At 36.1% G+C, this 21,460-nt stretch overlaps 1 protein-coding gene across 1 annotated transcript; it reads right to left on the bottom strand.

The window, feature by feature from the left end:
• Window positions 1-8,107: 8,107 nt before the first annotated feature.
• LOC130589894 (uncharacterized) lies at window positions 8,108-11,644 on the bottom strand. Its single transcript, XM_057391523.1, has 8 exons — window positions 11,469-11,644; window positions 11,241-11,424; window positions 10,257-10,479; window positions 9,973-10,140; window positions 9,613-9,725; window positions 9,276-9,469; window positions 8,870-9,161; window positions 8,108-8,602 (listed from the first exon to the last, which is right to left on the bottom strand). Exons 1-8 carry the CDS (start codon window positions 11,642-11,644, stop codon window positions 8,108-8,110), a joined length of 1,845 nt encoding a protein of 614 aa, XP_057247506.1.
• Window positions 11,645-21,460: the final 9,816 nt, after the last annotated feature.

The raw sequence follows: 21,460 nt of genomic DNA, 5'->3' as shown, positions 1-21,460 counted from the left end.
TTGATATTTGTAAACATTTTAAAGTAACACTTGAGAATATCTAATTTTTTTAGAGTATCACTACTAGAAAAGGAGTGTTGTGAAGACGCTTTTTGGACCAATTGGCGACGCTTAAAAGCGTCGCGAAATTTGCTTTCGACGCTTCCAAAAAGCGTCGAGCAGAATCAGTCGGCAATTCGCATCACCAAAAAGCGTCGCCATTGGCGTCACCAAAAAGCGTCGCCATTAGCGTCATCAAAAAGCGTCGCCATTAGCGTCATCAAAAAGCGTCTCCCTCACCCGTATAGTCGTCTCATTTGGTTAGTGGGGTGTCATCAATTAATTTATAGACGCTTTAAAGTGTCCTAATTCGAGACGCTTTTTGTCGACTATAATTAGTCACAACGCTTTTTAGTATTGAGAGAAATTTGGCTGGAAAATTAATCTTATATTTGTCATAAGTTCTTGACAAGGAAAAGCGTCTAGATTTTGTATGGACTCTTTTGGTACTTTTTTCATAATTAATTAACAAATAATTATTATAATAATACTAATAATAATATAATATATAGTAATTTAGAATATAAAGTCAACAATGAAACTTGAAGATTACATAAAAATACTTCGAACAATGTATATGTAATCATAAATCATAAACATAGTTCGCACAATTAAAATTCCTACACACGTTCATCAATAATACTTCATAACTAATATGTTAATAAAAATACCACAAAATTAAAACACACTAAAAATGTAGTTGTAGCCTTACAAAACTAACTAATACTAAGATCTATCTAGCAAAACAATGATGTAGTCAATTTGAAGCCTCAAGTAGTGTCCTCTTGTTCTTGATCTGTTGGACTTCTATCATTATTTTCGAGTACCTTCAAAAGATGAAAAATAAGACCAAAATTATAATTAGCACATGTAATATATCCCAAAAAATAGGTAACACCATAAAAAATAGGTAATACGCTATTAAGTCAACCATTTAGACACTCAACTAAGCTCAGTTGACATGATTTTCCCGTTCTTAAAGCCACCAATAAGTTCAAACAATGAGTACATAGAATCAAAAAGTACTTGGATGGAATCAAAAAGTAGACCATTGACACAAACAATCACTTTCATATAGCATAATGTTCATGCATCCTGCGATCTGCCATTATAAATGTTACTCTCAGCCAATCAATAAGTTCAATGAGTATTACATGGAATCAAAAAGTGCAGCTAAGCTATAAATGCAAACAGAAAAAGAAAAGGAACTCCTAACAAAAAATGGAAAAGAATTCAAAGGTAACTTCAGTCAAGAAATTAGAGCCAAAGGTCATAATCTTTTTCCATCATCCACTACACCACGTAGTTTCCTAAATGCAGTACAGATCTAGTGATTTACATAACTCAAGCAAAATCAGATACCAACTAATGTCAAACTTCCATAACTCAAGCAGATCTAGTGATCTAGTTTCCATAAACAATCCAATGTGGATTTGATAATCGATTACTTCAACATATGCAAATAATTTAATTTTTTAAATTCCCAACTCTGTCCATAAAATCCCTTGGCAAATCAGTGGAAGCTTCTAACTTTTCATTAGTGCAGGGACCATACTACATTTGCTGGATATAAAAAAATGGATAGAGCCAATTTGCTGGATTAGAAAATAGTACTTTTGTATCTGATTATATGGACCTTTTCTAATCTTTGACCTTTTCTAATCCAGCAAATTGACCTATTTGGATTAGAGCATTGCAAGTTTGCTGTTGTAAGCGTGGATAGAGCCAATTTGTTGGATTAGAAAAGGTCAAAGATTTTCAGTAATTTTGCAGCAAATAAACCCCTCTGTACATAAAATATCCTATTTCTAGCTTCATCAAGCTTAAAGGAAAAACAACGATATCCACATCAGACCCAGATGCTATTCCTGGATTACGACTAAACACACCTACAACAGCAAACTTGCAATGCTCTTTTATGAAAAACAATGTCCTTGTAATCCAATTTAGTTCCATCAATGCTTAATTAAGATAAAATATTCTTCTCAAAGTCTATGCAATTCTAAAGTTCCAAAATCCAACGATCTTACGTAAATCATTTAAAACCTTCCTACGAAATGAGCATACCTTTTGGTTTGTCACTTCCAAGACTGCTTGTGCACAATCTAAAAGGTGCATTGAAGCCTCTCCTTTACGAACTTTACCTACTAGTTGAGAAAATTGTCCAACTAGCGTTTTAAGTAGAGAGTTGTTCTCTTGAACTTGGGCTTTCAACAAGCTATTTCCTTCTTAAGAACGGAAAATTCTTCTTTATCCTTCTCACAACCACAGTCCTCTTTTGAACCTTTTGCTTATTCAGAACACCATGCACACCGTAAATGTTGCCCTTCGAACTCCAAGTCCATAGCCTACGGGACGTTCTGGAATCACTCCACCGTACATGGTGTGCTCAAAGGCTTCATCTTCGAGTTCTAAGTCAGACTTAGAAGGGCATACTTGTTTCAATGATTCCAACTTGGCTGTGCATCATCCTACACATATAATTACCATATAGAATTAAAGAAGTATTATTTTACATGCAAAGGAAGCAAGCTTAAAAAGTCATTCTAATATGTACTTATACCACAAAATCTGCTGTGACTGTCTCGGGTAGATAGCCTCCATCCTTGCCCATATGAATTTTTTTCCAAAGAGCTAACAAGCTCATTTTTTCTCCATGCTCATCTTCCTATTATTTTTATTAATATAAAAAAATTAAAAAAAAATCAACAAGATAAGATGTGAAACATTCATATTTTTCCATAAATAAGTCGAAACATTCATATTATTCAAGCAAAATATAAGTGAAAGGCCTAATTCATCCTAAATATGAAATATATAAAAACCTATTATATTCACAATTCATACATAATCAGCTTGCTTGTTCGCGAAGCTCTTCGAACCACATCTGTGAAGTTGATTTAGGGAGGCTCGTGCTCCTTTCCCCAATTCTGACCGTTTCTGCACTCATTTTCATGTAGATTTGTTATGGAAAAAAAGTTGATGTTTTCATGAAATAAAATAAGCAAAGAGTAAATAAAGTTTAATTGTAAGTATGTTACTTACTTTTCCTTCTTGCGAATCCCAACGCTTAACCAACTTTATCCACTGATTACTGGTAATTCCGTACAGTGGATCCATATTGCACATCTCATCGAGTGTCTTCTCCTCTAGTTTATAGTGATTTGATTTGAGAGAGTGTTTAAACTGCCTCCAACTTTTACTAGCATGCTTGAGTATTTGTTTGACGTATTCAGGACCGTCGGGAATCACAAACCGTGCCTTAGTTTGAACAAAGAAACAAGCCATATATTCGCTTTGTCAAAAGTTATTCATAAAAAATGAATTCCATAGGACAGATGCAGTAAAGTTCTCGTATCTCTAATCACAACTTATAAAGAAAGGGAAAAGAAAGAACAAACTATGACTATATGAGTACCATCGACTTCCTAGTATATTATGAGCCAGATGAATTATTTCCTCTATTCGGCTTGATCTAGACACTTTCCATGGACTTCCTGACTTGTCAAGAATTACCAAATGCACTGAACCTAAATGGTAAACATTATCTGCAAACAGATGACTTACGTCCAATAATGTTGAGCTTTGTACTCTTGACCATAACAAGACAATATACAAGTTCACTCTGCATTTAGAAGGATTGAAAATTGCACTTAAGTAGTGGCAGAGAAGTCAATTACTGAGTTCGTGTACAGATTACAAGGTAGGAATTAGCTTGACACCTGTGTTGAAATCACAATGATAGGATCATTAACCTTAACATGGCCACCCCCTTGTAGAGAAAGACTGACAGTAGGTATTAAACTGGTATTTGCATCAGGTCTGCAGATTGTGTAGGAAATAACAAAATGTCAGAAGCTAAAAGATTTTATGGGGTGTTTAGATTAACTCCATCACATCGCCTTCATAATGACAGCCACTGCTGGACTTTAACACTAATCTAGTTCTGCGACGGAAATCCATATGCTTATAATTTCTTTTTCTGCCCTATTCTCTGGAGTCCAGGGCCAGGAAATTTGCTAACTTTCATACTGCCCTGATGATTAGTTCCAACAGTTCCTATTATCGTTAAGCTTTCTACTCCCATAATCTATATGGTTGATAACTTGACAATAATAACAAATATTATCCAAAATTTCTCTTAGATTTGAACCCATAGTTGATGATAGAAATAACCTTGTAGTTTTGCAAAAAAAAAAAAAAAAAACCATGCTGACAGTAATGAAGATTTTATAAGAAAAAACCCCTTTATGAGAGCAAAACTGCATTCACATGGACATTGGCATGAAAGTTTCTTTCATTGCAAAATTACACACTAAGCTAATACCAATACTGACATAAACTAAGCACAGTAATCCTTTTGGTGTCAATCAGATGCCTACCAGCACTAAATTATACATACATACACATATAACTTAATCTATGGTTGGTGCTACATTTGACATTGAGTTCAAAAATTACCTATGCAGCAATGGAAAGATCTACTAATACTCATTTGAAGCACTTTAGCCTTCTGAAACTTTAGATGATCGTTAATTTGTAATCTGTTTTGATTTAGTAAGGAGGAATACTATGTGACTTATGACCTGTGGAAGTAGAAGGGTTTTTTAGTGGTTTTGGTGTAGTAGAAGATGGTCCTTTTTGAGATGGAATAGTAGGGGAGACATGAGTAGAAGGAGGAATTCTATGTGACTTATGACCTGTGGAAGTAGAAGGGTTAATGAGTGGTTTTGGTGCAGCAGAATATGGGTCTTTGTGAGATGGAATAGTAGGTAAGATATGAGTAGAAGGCAGACTAGTACGTGACGTATGACCAGCAGAAGAAGAAGGTTTATTGAGTGGTTTTGGTGCAGTACAAGATGGTCCTTTTTGAGATGGAATAGTAGGGGAGATATGAGTAGAAAGCGGACTACTATTGACGTATGACCAGTAGAAGAAGAAGGGTTATTGAGTGGTTTTGGTGCAGTGAGTGGTTTTGTGCAGTAGAAGATCGATCATTGTGAGATGGAATAGTAGGGGATATATGAGTAGAAGGCGGAATACTACGTGATTTATGACTAGTGGACGTAGGTGGGATTGTTGTAACTTTTGATGTAATAGTAGGTGGATTTTTCCATGTAGCTCCTGATAGTGGTGGTGGACTTTTTGTTGTGTTCAAACATGGAGGTTGAACCTTAGATGTAATGGTACTCGGTGGACTAAATGGTCCAAAACTGACACAAGGAGGAACTTGAAGTGGTTGTGATTGGAGATGTTGTTTTTTGGTTGGTTGTGATGCATTTTCGGCCAAAGGTGAGGTGTTTGAGGTTGGTGACTCCGAAGAAGAAATAGGTTTAGTATTTGAGGCATGTATATCCCTCGTTCTCTTTCCTAGATAAGTCATCTCCTACAATATAGGGCAAGGCACATAAAAATAGAAGTGGTTAAAGAGAATAAAATCTGACAACATAGTGAAAAGAGAGAAACCAAAAACATTTAGGAAATAGTTTAACATTTAGGCATGTAGAGCTTGAAAATTATTACATATTTCCCTCCAAATGTCATTATTATGTACTTTCATGTCACTTAGTTTAGTAGATACACCCACAAAAAGGACCCACTACATTCCTGATTTTTCACCATCTTCATAAGATATTAATCAGATTAAAGTTAAGGCCTTTGAGCTTATAAGAACATATATAGTCAACAACATAAATAAATCAGATTAAAGTTAAGGCCTTTGAGCTTATAAGAACATATATACTCAGATAATATTGACAAATAGACTGATTAGATAAACTTCAAACTCGTAAGGTGATCTATTTGCTTCTCCCAGCCCCAAGCTACAGTCATCTCTTCTAATCATCTCTAATCTCCTAATCAGTTACATCACTGGTAGCTTAAAAAGGAAAGAAAGTACAGGGAATATTATAAAGGGAAGTCTGAACTACAGTCTACACTTTAACTGGAACTACCCAAACTAAATCTAAACTAAATGTCACATAAACTATTCTTTGCTGCAGCATGCAGGTGTGTTTGAAATAGCAAATCAGTCTATGATATTTCATACTAGAATCTAATTAATTACCATGTTTATAGTTGCAGGGATAAGTCGTGTACATAGGACACCCCTTAACTTGGCCTGATCATTTATAGCCAGACAGGGTCTAGCTTGAGTCTGCCTCCACACATTGTATGATGTATCACAGATTTCTTTTCAGTATTAACTGTCTCACCTCTCACTAGGACAATTAGAAACAAGAAATTCCCTCATTCTATTGCACTCTCTTACGCCTCTAACTTCTATTGTCATCCCTTTTTCTATATGCATCGATACCCAGACATCAAGCCACAATATCAAAACACACAATAAAGAAGACAAAGACCTGTAGCACCTTCATTTAATTCACATTTTTACTCTAGTATAGGAGTGTAAATTTCTAGTATAGGAGTGTAAATTTGAAGCATGTGACTCTAAAATTATTGGAGTATCCAGTTTGGGTTACAAAGATCAAACTTTTATGCTTCAATTCTCCTAATCATACACAAAATTTGTATAAATGAGGTGTTTTGAGAATGGTTTAGTTGTAAACTTATATAAGCCGCTAGTTGGAAATTGATGAACATAATTTGTAGTTTTCCCTTAAAACTTTAAATGGTTATAGATTGGAGGTTTATGGTCATGGCAAAAGAAATAAGAAAGTTATTTTTCAGCTTACAAGGCTAGTTGGATCAAAGTTGGAGGCAATGGAACACTCGGAGTAAGGTTGTAGTGTTTTGGATATAGCATCAGAGTCGGGTTGAAGGTTGACCTGAAAAAATAGAAAGTGCTGAATGTCCACCAAATAGCTGAAACACCAAATAGCAAATAGCAGAAAGTGCTGAATGACCTGAAAAAATAAAAAGTGCTGAATGGCCGGGGGGGGGGGGGGTTCATGTGCCTCATGTATTCTGAGCATTGTAGTTATAACATGTTAATCCATCTTGTTGAGGCCAGAGATTCCATTATCCACATTTACATAGTGCACACATGAAACTAAGTTAATTTTTCTTCCAGTATTCTCTGTCCAAATAGCAGAAACACCATACACAAAAAATGGCAAGAGCTCCATCTAAAAATATGACATAGATCCTTACAGCAGCAAAGCCATAAAATGTTTTGCAGGAGCAAGGCCTCAGTCCAAACACAAGAATCATGTAATAAATGGCTAGTTCAAATCAGTCAAGAGAACCTTTCATTTGTTACAAAAAGAACTGCTAGCCAAATCAAAGACACTAAAATCAGTAACAATTGAAGTTTTGTCAAGCATCACAAAAACTTCATACTATTGTACACTCCAGACAGAAGACTTGTAACCCTTCAACAACTTTTTTTTTTCCTTAACAACAGTGCTTATACAAGTTTGAAAAAGAACACTAATGAAATGGAACTCTAGGATCTCTACTCTTCCATAATAGTAAAACTTGTCAGAATAAACATCAACAACTTAACTCAGATGCTTGCTTCTTCATCATAAACTCAAGCAGATGATGTGCAAGGGCCAAGGGAATCCATTTTACTGATGACTCCTCCATAAATACATAGATATGTCAAACTTATAATATTGACAAATTACAGCAGAAAAATCAACAATAAAGCAGATAATATTGACAAATTACAGCAGAAAAATCAACAATAAAGCAGAAAAATTTCAGGCCTTAAAGCAATGATATGAGCACTTACTGACAACATATGGCAGCACTCCTAGCGCAATCAAGACATAAGGCGTGCTCACAAGGACTCTGCAAAAATCACAAAATATCCACAACAAAACGTGAGCACATTCACTACAGCCATCATCTTATCAAATAAGTCCTCTTACTTATTAGAATGACATGAAAAGATGACATATTAATTATTAATCATATACTTTAAAATGCATGATGGATATAGAGTCCAAGAAAGAGTTATACGAACAAGGAAATGGGGAAATAGCAATTACAATATTATTAATGACTGAAATTTCATTAAAACAGTTAAGGACACGAATCCAACATAAAAGAATAAAATATATAAATGAACAAGTAATTATAAGAACCCAAAACCCTACTATTCTAGAATCTCATCATCATCGGGTATATCGAACAAGTCCCTAGGCTTAGTCTTAATTACATGAAGCCATCCTTTTTGTATCTCATCCTCGACATAAAAAACTTGTTTTGCTTGAGAAGAGAAAACAAATGGATCATCTGGCAAATTTCGACCAGTGTGCATCAACTTCGAGAAGTTGACAGTTACTCTGCCACTTGGATATGTTTTACAACCCCTACGTATATCAACCCAATCACAACGAAACATTACAACTTTGAAAGAACCAAAATAATCAAGTTCAAATATGTCTTTGAGTTTTCCATAATACACTTGGCCATCGGCTTCAACCATCACTCCAGAATTTTGTGTCTTCCGAAACCGTTCACGATCCACAGTATCAAACTTATAACCATTAATAACGAAGCTTTTTATCCTTTCACCGCGGTTGCTTAAACCACCGGCTAATGCTTTTCTCAACTTTCCTTCTTGAGTGCTATCATCTAGGTTATGGACCTATGATTCCAAATAGATGGTTAAGTTAAACTTAGATTGATATATAAACAATTAAGGCAACTTCAAATTTTGAAGCATATAACCTGGTTCTGCAACCAATCGAGAATTCCTTAAGCCTCCACTGATTTTCGAGATATTCATTGGCTGCGACTCCATGCTCTTGTCGCTTTAGTTGTAAGAAATCACTTAAGAGAAAAATAAGTATTTGTTAACGTTTTGAGTATAGATATATTCACTAATCAATCCATATGATACTTACTCAAATACTGGTTTCATCTCATCCGAATGAAGTAAAACATAGCGATGTGCTTGCTTTAAACTTTTGTCATCAAGACAGACATTTTCTCTCTTTCCAACGACACGACCACATGAGTTGTATAGATAGTTATTGATGTGTGGAGCACCATCATCATTCCTTTTTGGTCTAGTGAACATGGTCTCAACACTTTCTAAATATCTCGAGCAAAACGTAATTGTCTCCCATAAAAGGAACCCTTCAGCTATGGACCCTTCCGGCTGTGCTTTATTGCTAACATGAGATTTCAAAAAGGCCAAGTACCTTCGAAAATAATGAAGTTGTGATTGGAAAAATTAGAAAAGAAGTTGATGGTGGTTTCTTATTACAAAATGATGAAGAAAATTTAGAAGAGTAATTGAAATTTGATAAATTAACCTTTCAATAGGATACATCCATCTGTAATGAACAGGTCCGCCAAGTTTAACCTCATCCACTAAATGAATTAGTAGATGAACCATAATTGTGAAAAATGTTGGTAGAAACTCTTTCTCCATCTTACAAAGGGTCAACACAAGATTTGACTGAATGGTATCTAACTCTCCTTTATCAATGGCAGTTGAACATATCTTCTTGAAAAAGTACGACAATTCCTTAAGTAAGTCAGTAACTTTTGTGGCATTTGACGCTCTTAAAGCAACCGGAGGAGGTCTTGCATGAGGATATGATTGTCATGACTTTTCATATTAATAAGTATGTGCTCCTTCATATTCACACATCTTTGCAAATTTGATCCATAACCATCAGGAACTCTAAGCTTTTTCAAGACTTTCAAAAACCGTTCTTTATCTTCTTTACACATATTGTAGGCAGCTGGAGGCATATACTCTTTAACACGATTAGGATAAGATTGAAGCAAAGATGAGATTTTATGTTTCGTTCTTTAAGAGCCTCCCTAGCTTTCTTATCATCTCTACTCTTTTCTGTGTCTAAAAGAGTTCCTAATAAATTTCACACACATTCTTTTCAATGTGCATAACATCTAAATTATGTCTCAGAAGATTATGTTCCCAATATTCCAAGTCAAAAAATGTACTTTTCTTTTTCCAAAGAACCTTTTCATCTTCATTTTCACCTTCATCATCCTCAATTTCATTATTAGATGTCCCAACTTCTTGTCTCCTAGAAATTGTTTTTGATTTCCCGTAAACATAATTAACTTCTTCTAGTTGCTTCAAAATTTCTGTCCCACTAGCAGGAACAGGAGCAAGACCATATTCCTTTTTCCCATCAAATAAATTAGCTTGAAATGAAAAGGATGATCAATCGGCAACCATTTACGAGATCCGGGGTAGACAATTTTACCACCAAACTTATATGATTCGGTAAAATTGGCGCAAGAAGGGCAAGCTTTATAACCTTTTGTACTCCAACCCGACAACATAGCATATGCCGGAAAGTCATTTATAGTGGAGTGTAATGCTGCTCGTAGTTTAAACTTTTTTCCGCTATAAACATCAAAAGCATCTACACCTTCCCACAACAATTTTAACTCATGGATTAAAGGTTGCAAGTACACATCAATATCAATACCAGGGCCATATTTTCCAGGAATAATCAAGGACAATATAAATGAAGATGACTTCATACAAAGCCAAGGAGGCAAATTATATGAATCAGAACAACTGGCCATGTACTGTAATTAGTGTTCATGAGACGATATGGATTAAAACCATCACTTGCTAGACCAAGTCTAACACTACGAGGATCTAAGCGAAATCTTCATATCTCTTATCAAATCTTTTCCAAGCCTCTCCATCTGACGGGTGACTAATAATTTTTTCGTCCTTCCGATCAAAATGCCATATCATATCTCTTGCGGTATTAGATGACATGTAAAGCCTTTTTAGTCTAGGGATGAGAGGAAAATACCGCATTACTTTAGCTGGCACCCCCTTCTTACACGTTTCATTACTTTTCTCATTTACATCACTCTCCTTGCCTTTCAAATTTTGCCACCTTGATGTGTGGCAGATATGACACTCACTTTTGTCTGCGTATTCCCCCCAATATAACATACAATCATTTGGACATGCATGATTTTCTCATAACCTAATCCTAGATCTTTTATTATCTTCATGCTTTCATAATAAGACGACGGGAACTCCATAATATGAGGAAATGCGTCTAATAGAAGTTCAAGCAACTTATTAAATGATTCAACAGACCAGTGGTTCATACACTTAAGGTGAAATAAGTGTAATAGAAACGATAGCTTTGAAAAAGTAGTACACCCCTCATATAGACTCTCGTTAGAAGCTTCCTTTAGTCTTTTATACTTTGCCTCTTCTACGTTGGTGTTGGTTGATGCACATCATCATCTACTTCGTATTGAAAATTTACCTCTTCATGCATCTCATTTAGATCTTCGTCATCGGAATCTAACTCACTTAATAACGAGGGTTCGTTAGTGGGTTGTGGACTACCAATCCTAAAAGCTGCTTTTAGTAATCCATCAATATCATCATCTCGACCAACTCCCTTTGCTTGATCACTATGGAGCCCTAAGTTGTTACCCACTTGATGACTACAATGAAAAATCCAATTTTTGTAGTTCTTATAAAAACGTACAATAAAATATGGCCTCCTACTTTTTCCAACTTAAACCATTTGTTTAACTTGCAATTATTACATGGGCATTGAGTTTTTCCTTCAACAAGAGTCTCTTTAGCAAGCTCTAAGAATTTCATGCAACCATTATAATAAGCGGGATGGCCTTTTGGTAAATCTATCCAACTAGAATCCATGTCTACAAAAAAAAAGATATACGATAACAAATAAGAACCATCTTAAGAAGAAAAAAAAAATGAACATATATCTTCAAATATTTCACATAAAACATGAGCTAAACGAAATACTCTTGCTTATATGACTTGTAACTAATACATGGCATATGGTAGAAACTAGAAACTCGATGTCAACTTATGTCTGTTAGATGGACTCATTCTGTTGGCTTGTGGGCTATAATTATAATTCAACATAATCCATCGCCTGACATTCATCTCACCCATAAGCATAATCAGATTTTGACTTACCACTGTCATGTAGTAACTATTTGCGATCCTAAATAACATTATTTACTAGGAATCAAAAACTTAAGTAACCAGAAATCCAAGAAATTGTAGAAATTCACTTCAATAAAGAAACATCATACAGGGAAAATAGTAACTCATAAATCAATCAAATATAGGTAAAGATTAGAGTTTGATTCATGACTCACCTTGCCGCCGAACTCGCCGCTGAACTTGCTACTGAACTCCACCCGCCTCACCACCTGCCATAATTAAAGAAGTTAGGGTTGACGAAATCGAATTTCCATCATTTACATTATCAAAGCATGGTGCAGAGAACTTTCAATAAGCACATGAAAGTACAAGTAAAAAATTTGCATCAACCATACAAGCTCCCAAGCAGTGAAATATTTTTAAAATTTCAAGCAAAAATAGACACAAAAGGCCAGCCTTACAATAGGATTTCACCAAACAAGATCACATTCACTGTAGAAAAGATATTCAGGTTTACAAGTAGACTATATTTTGTCGAAGTTAAACTATATCCCCTACACAGACTCTGCCAAAACCACAAGTATAAACAGTTGACAATTAAATCTACTGTCTTTCCAACTTAACCACAACGAAACTTTAACCATAAATAGTTTTCTCCATATTTATCGAAAAATCAACATTTCCAATTCATTACAGATACTGCATGTACATCAGGTATTCAGGCATGTAAAGGAAATCAACTTATTGCGCTGAATTATGAAAATTTCAAGAAACAATAAAGCATAAAAATTTCAGTTAGTCAACATTTATATATTGTATAATGAGAGGCCTTTTAATTATTCAATTTACAATAATTCCATCAAAAATCATATCTTTGAGATTGAAGAAAAAAAAGAGGCAAGAAAAACCTTTAGAATATATGAATTATGAAGTCTAAATTGATGGGAGGTTGAAGACAGAATTCAATTATAATTTGAAAAAACAGATTGACATTTACAAAATTCATAAAAAAAAAACAACAATTCGAGACAATTTACAGAAGGCATAAATTACCTGATGCAGACCATCAGACGATGGCAAACAAGAAAATTCTCGGAAATTTTCAATTACTTCAAGACTGTTGATAGGTAGGAGATGAAAACTTCAATAGAAGTTCGAACAATTTGAACGAAAAAAATAGGAAGAGAAGAAGGCATACCTGATGATCAAAGACGAAGATTATGGCGAGAAATTGATGAGCGATTTGCGAAGAATTGATTAGATAGGGTTTCACCATTAACTACCCAGGTTGCTCTGAAATTTCGCTTATGCAGTTGAGTGATAGTACGAAGTGGGGGGGTGGGGGGGGTGGGGGGGGTTTTTATTTTTTAATTTATTTGCTCTAAAATTTCGAGCGGGAGTATACAGTGAGCTAATATTCCAATTTCACGTGTAATGAGGACGCTTTAACGCGTAGGCAACCTTCTCGACGCTTAAAAGCGTCGAGATACTGCGGGATAAATTAAACCCGCTCCGCACTTATGCCGAGGCGTCGAGCAATAAGCGTCCCGAAGGTAAGGATTTTCTAGTAGTGTATAACAATTTTTTTTATAAATAAGTAAAGATTTTAGTATAACATTATGATTTTATTAATTATTAATTTCTTTTAAAAGTAGTGTACTTTTTTTTGAAGGACATGAGTAGTTAAATTCATAAAACTCATCTTAAATTAATTAAGTAATTCCAACCTGTAAAAAAAAAAAAAATTAAGTGATTCCAAATTCTATATTGGCGCTTACTGAGCCGCCTAACACAATAATTTCAAACATTGCTTTGATTCCTAAAGTCAAATCTCCTACCAAAGCTTCTGAATTCTGTCATATTGCTTTGTGTAATGTCATCTATAAGCTGGTTTCTAAGGCCATTGTGATTAGATTGAAAGATTTTCTACCTGCTATTGTGACTAAGAATCAGATTGCCTTTGTTCTTGGTCTACTTATTAGTGATAATGCTCTCATTGCCTTAGAGGTGTTTCATCTATGAAATATAGAAATCGAAGTCGAAAGGGTATTATTGCTATGGAGGTGGATATGAGCAAAGCCTATAAAGTGGAATGGGGTTTCCTTCGGAAGCTTCTGCTCACTATGTGTTTTGATGACAGATGGGGTTGAACTTGATTATGGATTGTGTTTCTTCTGTGTCCTATTCCTTCATTATCAATAGAGGGGTTTGGGATTTCGTGACTCCTGCTCGGGGTCTTCATCAGGGAGACCCCCTAGCTCCTTATTTATTCATTTTGATAGCTGATGCGTTTTCTAAAATGATCAAGAGGAAATTTCATGAGAGACAGATCCATGGATCTAAAGCCAGTCGAAGTGGCCTAGAGATTTCTCACCTTTTCTTTTCAAATGACAATTTAGTGTTCACTAGAGCCTTAGTTCAAGAATGCACTATTATAGTTCAAGAATGCATCCGGGCAGAAAATTAACTATAAAAATTGGAGTTCTCTTTCAGTAGAAGAGTCAGTATCCATCAAAGGGAAGATTTGACAAATGTTCTGAGCATGATACTGGTGGAAAAGCATGAAAAATACCGATCTCTGGGAGATCAAAAAAGCTCATTTTTTATTCTCTTTTAGATAGAATTTGGAAGAAAGTCCAAGGCTAGAAGTATAAACTGCTATCTAGAGCTGGCAAGGAGATTCTGTTGAAATCGGTGATTCAAGCCATTCCAACTTATCTGACGGGAGTCTATAAAATTTCCAGTAACAACATCAAAAAAATTCACTCGGCCATGGCAAGATTTTGGTGGGGCAGTTCTGACACTCAAAGGAAGATTCACTAGAAAAATTGGGAGTCTATCTGCACGTTGAAGTGTTTGGGTGGCATGGGGTTCAAACACTAGTGGAAAAAAACGGAAGGGCTGCATTTTTGGCCAGCAACCCTTTCCGTAGCAGCCCTTCACTAAAAGTGAAGGGCTGCCTTTTTAAACTACAGCCCTTCACAATGGAAGGGCTGCGGTTGAGGCCCAAAATCGCTGCCCTTCCAATATGGAAGGGCTGCAGTTTTGGGCCTCAAACGCAGCCCTTCTTTGTACAAAGAGCCGCGGTTTTGACCATAACCGCATCCCTTTTGACCCAAAAAAAAAACAAAAAAGAAAAGTCAAACAAAATCATGTTGATATATCTACTCATGTTGATATTGTTTATTAGGATTAGTATCAAGTTAGATGCCAACTGTCATCCCAGAAAAACAAAATCAAACAAGTGATTCCAACTATGCATTATTTATCTATGCAGAACAATCCAAAATAGAAAAGATTGATCAATGAACCCACGAATGTGTTGCTTGTTCTTACAGCAAAGCAAAAAGCACTTAACAAGAGTTTTTGCTTGTGAAACATGGGTTCTAGTAATCGTTGTTCAATAATACCAACCACAATTTGATATCTAAGGTTGCTTGAAATTGCCATATACACACATATAACCACACTTACAGCGTTAGTTATGGATGTACCAACCAAAGAGGATGCAGTACCAACAACAAAAAATTCCGACCCATTCCGCACAATGGCCCCTATCCTTAAATTATAACCATAAACCCTAAAAAACGAAAAAAATAAATGATATCGTATCTAAACCAAAAACGAAATGAAATTAAATCATAAACTAAAAAACAAAAAAAATTTAATGAATTTAGGTCTGGAACTAAAAACAGGAAACCCTAATAAGAAAAATGACGAACCCATTTTTTCACTAATGAAGGTAAACCTAATCGAGATCGAGCGAGGAAAATAGAGAGAAGAAAAAAAAAACGAGCGAAAATTAAAAAAAAAGGGACGAAAATGAAAAAAAAATGATCGAAAATGAAAAAAAGAACGAAAATAAACAAAAATGAAAAAAAACGAACAGAAATGAAAAAAAGGAACGAAAATAAGAAAAAAAGAACGAAAATGAACAAAAACAAAAAAAAAACGAACGGAGATAAAAAAGAGAAAAATTATAGATCTGAAATTATATTAACATTAATCAAAACAAACATCAAGAAATTATAGATTTGAAAAACGAAAAATCATCACTTGTTGCTGTAATTGTTGTTGGGGTTGTCTAGGGTTGTGATGACGGTGTGGGTGGGTGTGGGTGTGGGTGGTGTGGGTGTTGTTGTTGGTGTTGGTGTTGGTGCGGGTGCGGGTGGATGACAGTTTAGACTTGTGACTTCTGAGTCGTGGCTTGTACTCGTAGTCGCTATAACAATGACGAACCCTTGCAGCTGAAGGAGGGAAAAATTATAGAGCTGATATTTGTTGTTATGGAAGGACGTGAGAGAAGAGAAAGAATGAGGAGAGAGAATTTAATGAGGGAGAAGGAAGGACGTGAGAGAGGAGAGAGAATAGAGGAAGAGAATTTAATGAGGGAGAAGGAAGGACGTGAGAGAGGAGAGAGAATGAGCCCGCTTAATATGTTGACGAGCCCGCAATTAATTCCTTTCAAAATCATTTTTTAAAAAAGCCCATAAAGGCTGCGTTTTTTTAAAAACGTAGCCCTTTATTACTTATAAGGTTGCGGTTTTTTGAAAACCGCAGCCCTTCACTAAAAGGGCTGCAGTTTTTGCATTGACCGCAGCCCTTCGTGAGTGAAGGGCTGCGGTTTTTGGGCTAACCGCAACCCTTCACTAAAAAGGGCCGCGTTTTTCAAAAAACGCAGCCCTTGCAGCAGCCCTTTCGTTTTTTTCCACTAGTGAAAGATCTCAAAGTGTTTACTGATGCTTTACTTGGTCGTCAAGCCTGGAGGTTAGTTCGTGAACTAAACTCTTTTTTTTTCAAAGTGATGAAAGCTAAATATTACCCAAATTGTGACTTTATGAAGGCCTCTCTTGGGCACTCTTGTAGCTATTCTTGGACTAGAATTTGAAGTTCAAAAGCCCTCTTGAAAGAGAGAGTAGTTTGGAGAATGGGAAATGGTACACAGATTAACCTTTGGGATGACCCATGGGTAGTAGATGAAGATTGTCGTTAGCTAACAAGTGAGCATATTGTGAATTATAACATGGTGAGTGAATTGATTGATTTTGAGCACAAAGAGTGGAATGTTGAGGTAATCAAAGCTTCTTTCAGTGAGAGAGATGTTTGATGCATTCTTAGCACTCCCCTTAGTTCTCTCACATTAAAGGATGAACTCATTTGGGCTTTCACAAGAGATGCTTGTTATTCGGTGAAATTGGCTTATATGCTTGGTAAGGGGGGGGGGAGTTTAGATAATGTTCATCAAGCTTGGGTAGACATTTGTGTATGCAAGTGAACCCTAAGGTGAAATAATTCTTGTGGGGGCATTGTTCCAATAATCACCCAATTCCCGACCTTCTAAAAAACTGGCTCATGGTGGATGATAACTTGTGCCCTCGTGGTTGGCTGTGGCTGTGCTGAAACGCAGAAACACACAATTTTTTTCTTATCCTTATCTCCTGCCCATATGGAATGCATGTGGCATTGATGATCTTCATCAATGATGTACCAATGTTTCATTGAGTAAGGGCCTAGTGAGCTGGCGTGAGTGTGATGTAAAGCTAAGGGTCAAAGCTGCCTTCCTTGCTTGGGTTCTGTGGGGTGACCGAAATTCGCTAATATTCAATAAGTCAGCCCCTTCAAATGTTCTAATAGCTCATGCTGACATATGGGTTGATAAATCTGGGTACTATATGCAACAAATATACAAACCAAGAGTTCATCTTGTCAAAGCAGTTCGAGTGTTTGGCTTCCCCCGTCTTGGCGTGCTAAAATTGAACGTAGATGCCTCTCTAGAAGTTGATGGATGGGTCGATCTTGGGGCTATTGCACGAGGTTCTAGTAGGAAAGTTGTCTTTGCGGCAACCCGAAGAATGCAAGCTCACTGGTCAATTGAAGTGGCTGAAGCAAAGGCTATTGAGATGGTCATGCGCCTAGGCAAGAGTTTGGTATCCAACACATCATCTTAGAATCAGATTGTCGGTGATAAAATGTCACTCCAAGCATGCTATCTATCTATCTATCTATCTGATTTAGATCTTGTACCCCATAATATCTTATCTTTCAGTATTGATTTTTCTTCCATTAGTTGATCTCATGTCAAATGTGACGGTAATTCCTGTAACTCATGGTCTAGCTAAACTAATCCCTATTGAGGTTGAACAAGTTTGGGAGAACTACTCTCCAATGGAGGTGGCTCCTTTATGTCTTGATAGATTCATTATCAATGGAGTAATGGTAGTATGCTTTTCCCCAAAAAAAAAAAGAGTTCGAAAAATACAATGCTTTTTCTTTCCCATTACAAAGTACTCCTAAGTCCTAGGTTTACATTTTAGGGTTACATTCTAGAATCCTTTCACCACCGAAGAAGGTAATTGACCACCACTCCTTAATTCGTGCATGCACTGCACCATAATTATTCACCACCACTCCTATATTCAACGGCTTCCATTAGCGTTCAATCTTCATCTTCTTCCAGCCGGTTAGTTTTTGATTCAAATATTTCTAGGCGTCTAAATCTTATTGTTTGATTTTTTTTGTTTTTTTTTTACAATTAATCATGTTCATTGTATAATTTCAGTAATAGGATTGCTCAATTTGTTTATGATACGTTACTGAATGTAACTTCCCATACCTGATCTCTACAAGAGAGATGAAGGCTTAGATTGATAACTCCTAAGAATATCAGCAAGAAAGAAGAGAATTCTTGAGGACAATATTAATGAAACAATAGCAAGAAAATAAGAGAGAATAAGAGTTAAGAATTTTAGAGAGGGTATTATTGCTATGGAGGTGGATATGAGCAAAGCCTATAAAGTGGAATGGGGTTTCCTTCGGAAGCTTCTGCTCACTATGTGTTTTGATGACAGATGGGGTTGAACTTGATTATGGATTGTGTTTCTTCTGTGTCCTATTCTTCATTATCAATAGAGGGGTTTGGGATTTCGTGACTCCTGCTCGGGGTCTTCATCAGGGAGACCCCCTAGCTCCTTATTTATTCATTTTGATAGCTGATGCGTTTTCTAAAATGATCAAGAGGAAATTTCATGAGAGACAGATCCATGGATCTAAAGCCAGTCGAAGTGGCCTAGAGATTTCTCACCTTTTCTTTTCAAATGACAATTTAGTGTTCACTAGAGCCTTAGTTCAAGAATGCACTATTATAGTTCAAGAATGCATCCGGGCAGAAAATTAACTATAAAAATTGGAGTTCTCTTTCAGTAGAAGAGTCAGTATCCATCAAAGGGAAGATTTGACAAATGTTCTGAGCATGATACTGGTGGAAAAGCATGAAAAATACCGATCTCTGGGAGATCAAAAAAGCTCATTTTTTATTCTCTTTTAGATAGAATTTGGAAGAAAGTCCAAGGCTAGAAGTATAAACTGCTATCTAGAGCTGGCAAGGAGATTCTGTTGAAATCGGTGATTCAAGCCATTCCAACTTATCTGACGGGAGTCTATAAAATTTCCAGTAACAACATCAAAAAAATTCACTCGGCCATGGCAAGATTTTGGTGGGGCAGTTCTGACACTCAAAGGAAGATTCACTAGAAAAATTGGGAGTCTATCTGCACGTTGAAGTGTTTGGGTGGCATGGGGTTCAAACACTAGTGGAAAAAAACGGAAGGGCTGCATTTTTGGCCAGCAACCCTTTCCGTAGCAGCCCTTCACTAAAAGTGAAGGGCTGCCTTTTTAAACTACAGCCCTTCACAATGAAAGGGCTGCGGTTGAGGCCCAAAATCGCTGCCCTTCCAATATGGAAGGGCTGCAGTTTTGGGCCTCAAACGCAGCCCTTCTTTGTACAAAGAGCCGCGGTTTTGACCATAACCGCATCCCTTTTGACCCAAAAAAAAAACAAAAAAGAAAAGTCAAACAAAATCATGTTGATATATCTACTCATGTTGATATTGTTTATTAGGATTAGTATCAAGTTAGATGCCAACTGTCATCCCAGAAAAACAAAATCAAACAAGTGATTCCAACTATGCATTATTTATCTATGCAGAACAATCCAAAATAGAAAAGATTGATCAATGAACCCACGAATGTGTTGCTTGTTCTTACAGCAAAGCAAAAAGCACTTAACAAGAGTTTTTGCTTGTGAAACATGGGTTCTAGTAATCGTTGTTCAATAATACCAACCACAATTTGATATCTAAGGTTGCTTGAAATTGCCATATACACACCATAACCCACACTTACAGCGTTAGTTATGGATGTACCAACCAAAGAGGATGCAGTACCAACAACAAAAAATTCCGACCCATTCCGCACAATGGCCCCTATCCTTAAATTATAACCATAAACCCTAAAAAACGAAAAAAATAAATGATATCGTATCTAACCAAAAACGAAATGAAATTAAATCATAACTAAAAAACAAAAAAAATTTAATGAATTTAGGTCTGGAACTAAAAACAGGAAACCCTAATAAGAAAAATGACGAACCCATTTTTTCACTAATGAAGGTAAACCTAATCGAGATCGAGCGAGGAAAATAGAGAGAAGAAAAAAAAAACGAGCGAAAATTAAAAAAAAAGGGACGAAAATGAAAAAAAAAATGATCGAAAATGAACAAAAATGAACGAAAATAAACAAAAATGAAAAAAAACGAACAGAAATGAAAAAAAGGAACGAAAATAAGAAAAAAAGAACGAAAATGAACAAAAACAAAAAAAAAACGAACGAACGGAGATAAAAAAGAGAAAATTATAGATCTGAAATTATATTAACATTAATCAAAACAAACATCAAGAAATTATAGATTTGAAAAACGAAAAATCATCACTTGTTGCTGTAATTGTTGTTGGGGTTGTGTCGAGGGTTGTGATGACGGTGTGGGTGTGGGTGTGGGTGTGGGTGTGGGTGTGGGTGTTGTTGTTGGTGTTGGTGTTGGTGCGGGTGCGGGTGGATGACAGTTTAGACTTGTGACTTCTGAGTCGTGGCTTGTACTCGTAGTCGCTATAACAATGACGAACCCTTGCAGCGTGAAGGAGGGAAAAATTATAGAGCTGATATTTGTTGTTATGGAAGGACGTGAGAGAAGAGAAAGAATGAGGAGAGAGAATTTAATGAGGGAGAAGGAAGGACGTGAGAGAGGAGAGAGAATAGAGGAGAGAGAATTTAATGAGGGAGAAGGAAGGACGTGAGAGAGGAGAGAGAATGAGCCCGCTTAATATGTTGACGAGCCCGCAATTAATTCCTTTCAAAATCATTTTTTAAAAAAGCCCATAAAGGCTGCGTTTTTTTAAAAACGTAGCCCTTTATTACTTATAAGGTTGCGGTTTTTTGAAAACCGCAGCCCTTCACTAAAAGGGCTGCAGTTTTTGCATTGACCGCAGCCCTTCGTGAGTGAAGGGCTGCGGTTTTTGGGCTAACCGCAACCCTTCACTAAAAAGGGCCGCGTTTTTCAAAAAACGCAGCCCTTTCGTTTTTTTCCACTAGTGAAAGATCTCAAAGTGTTTACTGATGCTTTACTTGGTCGTCAAGCCTGGAGGTTAGTTCGTGAACTAAACTCTTTTTTTTTCAAAGTGATGAAAGCTAAATATTACCAAATTGTGACTTTATGAAGGCCTCTCT

The sequence above is a fragment of the Beta vulgaris genome, chromosome 8 (genome assembly GCF_026745355.1).
Source record: "Beta vulgaris subsp. vulgaris cultivar EL10 chromosome 8, EL10.2, whole genome shotgun sequence".
Lineage (NCBI taxonomy): Eukaryota > Viridiplantae > Streptophyta > Magnoliopsida > Caryophyllales > Amaranthaceae > Beta > Beta vulgaris.
The sequence above is the reverse complement of the archived record's forward strand: the minus strand, read 5'-3'. Positions and strand labels throughout refer to the sequence as shown.